The 7,980-nt window shown below is 38.9% G+C and overlaps 1 protein-coding gene across 1 annotated transcript; it reads left to right on the top strand.

Annotated features, from left to right (window-relative positions):
• The first annotated feature begins 4,756 nt into the window (after positions 1 to 4,756).
• Positions 4,757 to 7,240, top strand: LOC145813782 (uncharacterized). Its single transcript, XM_082909840.1, has 2 exons — positions 4,757 to 5,721; positions 7,027 to 7,240. The coding sequence occupies exons 1-2, from the start codon at positions 4,757 to 4,759 to the stop codon at positions 7,238 to 7,240; spliced, it is 1,179 nt and encodes a 392-aa protein (XP_082765966.1).
• Positions 7,241 to 7,980: the final 740 nt, after the last annotated feature.

The following is a 7,980-nucleotide window of genomic DNA, read 5'->3' as shown; positions in this document are numbered from 1 at the left end:
ATCGTAATATGCTCATATTTCCATTCTGGTATTGGGAACGGCTGAAGTAGTCCAACAGGTCGTTGATGTTCAGTTTTAACTTGTTGGCAATGCAAACATCTGGCTATAAAATCAGCAATGTTTTTTTTCATGCTAGGCCACCAAAAATTCTGTTTTAAGTCCTTGTACATTTTCGTATTACCCGGATACATAGCAAATTTCAAATTATGAGCCTCAATCATAACACGTTTCTTTAAGTCAGAACAATCTGGTACACATAGTCTATTATGAAATTTCAACACATTATCATCATACACAAATCCCGGCCTCGATTTTGAGTCATGGTCATCAACAATCTTCTTCAAAAACTCATCATCAAGCTGTTTCTCTTTGATTTCTTCAATGATTGCAGGTTGAGCAAAAATAGCGGCTAAAATCCCTCATTGTTCTCGCAATACAATTTCAATTCCGTCTCTTTCCAAGTCACATAACAGCTCTTTCTGACCAGTGGGCAAACATGACACATTGGCAATGGATTTTCGGCTCAAAGCATCTGCAACGGTATTGGCAATGTGATTTCAAGGTGAAATTGCATGTTGAAAATGCAATTTTAAAAAGTAGGTTAGTTTTCTAAATAGTTTGAAAAGTTAGTTAATTCTCTAAATTATTATTATTATTTTTTAGAATATTTATAATAAAAAAAACTCTTAAAACATGTGATGCAGCATGTGTCATTGGGTGTGTGTATCCTTTCATTCATTCTCTACCACGAAATATAACTAAAGTAGAAACTATTATTTCTTTTAAAAAAGAGATCATTTCATAGGAGAAGTATCAAAAGGGCATAAGCTAGACATGTGTATAGTTATAGATGTTCATATTACATAAACAAATTAAAACTCAAAAAAACCAACGCACTGTTCTAAACTCAAGCTTGGGTTTTGCTTTTATTACTTGCAAAAATTATAAATGTCATGATCCGAACCCGCCCTTAAAAGTTTAGTTCATAACCGGCCAATAACCTGTAGATTACCGAAGGCCTCAAACGATCATACAAAATATTTATGCTAATGGGGCCATAAACGGAAGCATATAATAAAGAGAAGTCCATTGAGCTGTGCCATCATGAGCAAAAATTATGAAGATAACCTCATAACACATTAACACATTTACATGCCCAAGCAAAAATATAAGTGCCACAAGAAATTTACACATATTGTTTACAAACCCAAGACTATAATGGCAAAAACAAAATAAGGTCAAGGTGTGGTGTGAGTCAAAGACAAAACTCCATTTCAGAGGCATGACTCGATTCGATTACAAAATAGCTCCTGAAGCTGACTCTAAGGGTGTGCTCCATGCTGCTGATCACCTACATATGAATACATAATATTGGGTGAGTGAAACTCAGTGAGTAATAATACAATAAAGCAATGTAAATAGATGATCATAAGATTCTCACAATGTCCATAGTCATATATTCATATATTCAAAATGGCATTGGGCCCAATCATATAACAAATGGTCTCGGGCCCCAATCATATAACAAGCGGCTTCGGGCCCAAACTTATAATAAGCGGCCTCGGGCCCAATCATATAACAAGCGGCCTCGAGCCCAAACATATAACAAACGGCCTCGGGCCCAAACATATAGCAAGCGGCCTCGGGCCCAATCATATAACAAGCTTCCTTGAGCCCAATCATATAACAAGTGGCTTCAGGCCCATATTGCACATGTCATATAATATTAATAAAGTTCCTTCATTTTGATCAAATGATACATTTAAGTCTAATTCCAAATCACATTAAAGCTTGTTTCAAATCACATAGTATCAAATATTGCTTACCAAACCTTTTATCAAACCTTTCATAACTCCAAGTCATAGTGGAGTACCCAAAGGCTTTAATTAACTTGCTAATTACTGTACAGGACAATCGTCAAAGGTTGACATCATACAGAACGTTTACCACAAATCATTAGCTCATGCAAAACGTCTAGGACGGATCATAAACAAATAACAGTTACTGAAGGTCAAAGTACATTTTCCCAATGTATCATAATCATTGCTCAAAAGAAAACTCATTCATTCTTATCAAAACATTCTTTCAGAAACTTGCCATAGAATAATTGTAATGACCCCGACCTCCGATTAATGCTAATTCATGATTAATTATACTTAACAGTAATCTAGGAAGGATTTGGGATTTATTTGCATGTGTATTGCATTATTTATGTGTTTCTATCTGTTTGCCATAAAATGATTTGTTCATGTCTTTGACTTTAAACTGCGAATTGAAAGTCTTATCGGCGTCCGTATCAGAAATTGGCTTGATTTATGTGCTAGTTAGGATTTATAGAATTTTATGGTAAATTTAGTTGAAATTTGATTTGGTATGATTAAATGGGATTAAATAACATTAAATTACACTAGTTTGAATTATTACACTTATGCCACTTAGTGACTTGTATTGAGACCACTCCCCATTACACCTTATTACATTTAGAGGCATCTCTCATCAGCCTTCTTTGGAGAGATAAACCGATTGAGAAAGAGAGAGAGAGTGGGAGGATAGGCTTGAATTCATCAAATTTAACTTGGAGACTTGAAGAAATTGAAGAAGTCTTGCATTATTGAACTTCTACACTTGTAATTCAAGGTTTAAGGTAGGAGATTTCCCTTTCAATTGTGCATTTAAGTTTAATTCTTGCATGGTTCATGGAAGTTTAGAGTTTAAGACAAGAATTGGTTGAAAGTGTTGAATTGAAGCTTGTATCATGCATGCATGTTCATATCTTAGCATTTTGAAGTGTTTTCATGGAAATCCTTGCATGCAAGACCATATTCTAGTTATAGTCCATGAGTTCATCATGATTTTGAGTTCAATCTTACATTTGGTCATGTTTTAGAGCATTGGATTTAAAATGAACACTTCCACGTAAGCTCTTGTTTTGTTCTTGAAGTTTTCCTTGAAATTGTGTTCAATTGAACTACCTTTGGTCTTTGATTTAGCAAATTGATCTTCAAAACATGTCATATTATGAGTTTACAAGAGTTTTCTAGAAAATTAGCCCAAAAGGATCGAATTTGATGCATTGTAGTTGAGTTTTGAGCTTGAGGTTCAAATCTGGAAATTCCAGATTTTGGACTCATGCTCGAGCGGGTAACTCCACGCTCGAGTGTACATACTGAGTTCATGCAGTACACTCGAGCGGGTAAAATGACGCTCTAGCGGGAATTTTGTGTATCCAGTACTTTGCCTATGTTTACAGTCCGCTCGAGCGAGGACTTGTGTCTCACGCTCGAGCGGGTATCGAGCGCCCATCGAGCATGAATTTCATGCATCCAGTACTTTTACTGTAGCTTACAGCCTGCTCGAGCGGAGTAATCCACGCTCGAGCGGATTCCTTTTGTCTGCATGTCCGCTCGAGCGTAGGCATTCATAGGCCATGTTTTAGACTCTATAGTGAGGATTTAAGGTTAGAAACACACTAAGAACTATCGGCATAAGTTTTGTACATTTAGAACGTGTGTTTCAAGTATATATCTGTTATGTGTCATGTAGGTCACGTGCCATGTCCTGTCTGATCGATCTGCTTTGTCTGTCTGTCTCCAAGCCCACTGTGAGTAATAACTCTATAAAGTTATGTTTAACCTAAGTATTTTTTGACTGGTATGGTATAATCTGTTTTCTGAAATGCTATCTTACGAATGATGAATGAATGTCCAATTTTTTGAAAAGTATTTGTGGCACCCTTAGTTCACATGGCCCTCGCCCGAGGGTAATAATACCACGGCCAATCTGTATGTGGCCCTCGCCCAGGGGTAACAATACCGCAGCCAATCTGCACGTGGCTCTTGCCTGGGGGTAACAATATCATGGCTACTTGCGCGCAAGATATGGACCTCTATGGTCGTTGGTACCAACTATGTATGTGGGTCTCTGGACTAATCTGTTCTGATAGCTAATGGGTGTACCACGTATGATCTTATGCAAAATCTGAATATGTAAATATATGTGAATCTGTTTCTGTTTTGAAGTCTGATTATGCTCTGATTTAAATGATGGATTCTAACTTGTGCTGGACATCATTCATATAACCCCTTTACCCTGTTATTATTCACTGGGCTTTCGTTCATAGTTTATATTATGTATATAGGTGAGCCGGCACATGATCAGGGCCAGAGTTGACGCCCTTGTGTACTGTTTTTGGTCAGCCAACCATTGCGCCTCCCGAGGAGGTTTCGTCCGAAGTCTAACGCCAAGGCTGTTTTTATTTTCATGCTAGTCTCTGTAACTATTTGTAAAGTCAGATCTTGGGAAGTTCACTTCTGCAAATATTTGTAAATATTGTGTATCCGGACTGGCATGCTTATATATCTATAAGTAAGTTTTAAAATGTTCTGTCCCATGTACGTTGTTACAGTTCATTGGACCTTGTCTATTTTGTATCATTGTTTTCGCAGCCTCTTATTATTTGTTAATCTATTCAGAGGCCTTTGATAATCCACGGATTACTGGCTGGTTACGGTGCTAAACCCATAGGGGCGGGTTTGGGTCGTGACAGAGTGGTATCAGAGCACGTGTTCTACCGCACACACAGGTCCGTATGAGCTTAAGATGTCCTAGTAAGAGTTAGGGGCATTCCATCTGCATGTATGAGTGTGTGGTAATACAACTGAATATGAAAACTGAATGTACATTTGAATCAAATGAATTGAAGGAAACGAATAAGATTATGCCTGTGTTTATTATCGTTTGATGTTTGTATAGTAAGATGGACAATGCAAAGGGAAATGGTGAAGGTGAATCTTCGAAGGCCCGCATGGGCCGAATGGAACAGATGTTAGCAGCGTTGACTGGAGCCTGGACACAACAACAGAGACAACAACCTTTGCCTCCTTCGCCTCCACCAGCACAAGCCGAGGTAGATAATGCTAACATCATCAATCTGACACAGAAATTTATGAAAATAAAACCGCCAACGTTCTATGGTGGAATTGAACCTTTGAAAGCAGAGACATGGCTGCTTGAAATTGAGAAGTTATATGAAGTGTTCCCTTGTACCGAAACTCAGAAAGTCCTCCTATCCACCTATACTTTGAAAGATGAAGCTCGCAGGTGGTGGTTACTGATCCGAAATGGCAATGAGAATATGACATGGGCACAATTTAATGCTATCTTCTACGATAAGTACTTTTCCCAATGTTTCAGGGATCGGAAAGTGTTGGAATTCCAAGAACTTAAACAGGGAAGAATGGCTGTAGCAAAGTATGAAGCTAAATTCACCGAGTTGGCTCGTTTTGCTCCACATATGGTGGATACTGATTACAAGAAAGCACGGAAGTTTGAGGGAGGGCTGGACCTAGAAATATTTGACCGAGTGGGTGTCCTAAAGTTACCTACTTATGTGGAGGTACTTGACAGGGCATTGATGGCAGAAGCCACAGTAGCAGCTAAGAAACAAACTACAACAACAACAACAGAATGGAGAGGAAAGAGGACTGGACCCAATTTCAAGAAAGGCTGGTCGTTTTCGAAAAGGCAATATACAGGATCCTCCGGCAGCTCTAGCCAAAGTAGCGGATCTACTCTAAACTGCCCCGACTGCGAAAAGAAGCACATGGGTGCCTGTTATCGAGCATCAGGTGCGTGTTTTCGCTGTGGCAAGACTGGCCACATGGTGAGGGATTGCCCGATGAAATCCAATGAGGTTAACCGTCCTATGACAAGTTCCACCAGGTCTGTTTCCGCAGCAAGACCAAATGTAATGGCCGATGTTAGAGGGAATGAAAACAGTGAAACATTAAGGCAAGGGAGAGTGTTCGCCTTAGTGCCTAGTGACGTACCCAACACCTATACTGTGGTGTTAGGTACACTCTCTGTATGTTCTCAAAATGCATGTGTACTGATAGATTCTGGTTCTACACATTCTTTTGTATCGCATGCTTTCTCTCGAAAATTGACTAGACCACTGGAATAAATGACATATGTGTTATCTGTATCCACACCGTCTGGGGATTCTATGATGTGTACTCATGTGTATCCGGCGTGTGATATTATGATTGGTGATATGGTGTTATATGTGGATTTATTACCCTTGGATATTAGTCATTTTGATTGTATTTTGGGGATGGACTGGTTGACTAAATACTGTGCTACCATTGACTGTGCAAATAAAACTGTTGTGTTTAGACCACCGGGAATGCCTAAATTTACTTTTATTGGGAATGGGGTAGTTCCTTCCCCGTATTTGATTTCGGCTATGAAAGCTGTAAAACTCCTTAGGAAGGGATGTAGGGGTTACCTGTGTTGTATACTGACTGCACCATCTGACAGTACTACTGTAGAAACAATCCCTGTTGTTTGTGATTTTCCTGATGTGTTTCTAACTGACTTACCTAGGGACTTAGTTGATAGGGAGATTGAATTCACTGTTGAAGTGTTTCTGGGGACACAACCTATTTCCAAGACTCCCTATAGAATGCCTACCTCTGAATTGAAAGAATTGAAAACCCAAGTGCAGGAACTGTTAGATAAGAAATTTATCCGTCCGAGTACTTCATCTTAGGGTGCTCCAGTTTTGTTTGTCAAAAAGAATGATGGATTTTTGAGATTGTGTATAGACTACCGGGAATTGAATATAGTGACTATCAAGAACAAGTACCCTCTGCCCCGAATAGATGACTTGTTTGATCAACTTCAGGGTGCCCAAGTGTTTTCTAAAATTGATCTCAGGTCCGGATATCATCAACTAATGGTTAGAGCTAAGGACATAGAGAAAACTGCATTCCGAACTAGATATGGACATTATGAGTTTTTAGTTATGCCGTTTAGGATGACCAATGCACTTGCAGCTTTCATGGATCTTATGAATAGGGTGTTTAAATCATATCTGGATGACTTCATTGTTGTATTTATTGATGACATTTTGGTTTATTCTAAAGACAGGGAAGAACATGAGAACCATCTGAGAACCACCTTGCAGATTTTGAGAGAAAAGAAATTGTATGCTAAATTGTCCAAGTGTGAATTCTGACTTGATAGTGTGGCATTTCTGGGACATGTAATCAACAAGGACGGAGTTTCTGTTGACCCCCAGAAAATTGAAGTCATTGTGGATTGGCCTAGACCAACAAATGTGACAGAAGTTCAAAGTTTTTTGGGACTTGCAGGTTACTACCGGAGGTTTGTGAAAGACTTTTCCAAGCTTGCCCTGCTATTGACTCAGTTAGCTCAGAAAAATGTGCCATTTGACTGAAGCGAACAAAGAGAGGCAGCTTTCCAAGAGTTGAAAACCAGGTTAGTGACTGCACCAATCTTAACTTTGCCTAATGGTACTGATGGGTTTCAAGTGTACAGTGATACTTCTTATAAAGGCTTGGGGTGTGTACTAATGCAAAACAGAAGGGTGATTGCCTATGCTTCTAGACAACTTCGACCTCATGAAAAGAATTACCCAACACACGATCTTGAATTAGCAGCTGTGGTGTTTGCTTTGAAAATCTGGCGTCACTACTTGTATGGGGTAACTTGTGAGGTGTACATCGACCATAAGAGCTTGAAATACTTCTTCACCCAAAAGGAATTGAATATGAGACAGAGGCGATGGTTAGAACTAATCAAGGATTATGACTTGCAAATTTTGTATCATCCGGGAAAGGCTAATACCGTAGCTGATGCCTTGAGCCGAAAATCCGGTGTAAGTTTGTCATGTTTGTTGTCCAACCGAAAAGAAATGCCAAATGACCTAGAACAAGTTGGGCTGTCAACTGCTATTTCTGCTCAATCTACAATTCTTGATGAGATCAAACAAAAACAATGTGAAGATGAACACTTGAAAAAGATTATAGAGGAATTTGATTCGAAGCCAAGGCTAGGATTTGTGTTTGAGAATGATGTACTGAAATTTCATAACCGTCTTTGTGTACCCGATTATGGTGATTTGAGAAAACGTGTTATGACTGAAGCTCATAGTAGTAAGTTTGCTATGCATCCGGG

The sequence above is a fragment of the Camellia sinensis genome, chromosome 2, assembly GCF_055761805.1.
Source record: "Camellia sinensis isolate YWXY chromosome 2, ASM5576180v1, whole genome shotgun sequence".
NCBI lineage: Eukaryota > Viridiplantae > Streptophyta > Magnoliopsida > Ericales > Theaceae > Camellia > Camellia sinensis.
The sequence above is the reverse complement of the archived record's forward strand: the minus strand, read 5'-3'. Positions and strand labels throughout refer to the sequence as shown.

Bases quoted from the DNA above. Each gene is read 5' to 3' on its own strand.
- LOC145813782 (XM_082909840.1), top strand. From the start codon at position 4,757: ATGGACAATGCAAAGGGAAATGGTGAAGGTGAATCTTCGAAGGCCCGC. The intron at 5,722-7,026 runs GTCTGTTTCCGC...CTGACTTGATAG, and splicing joins CCTATGACAAGTTCCACCAG to TGTGGCATTTCTGGGACATG.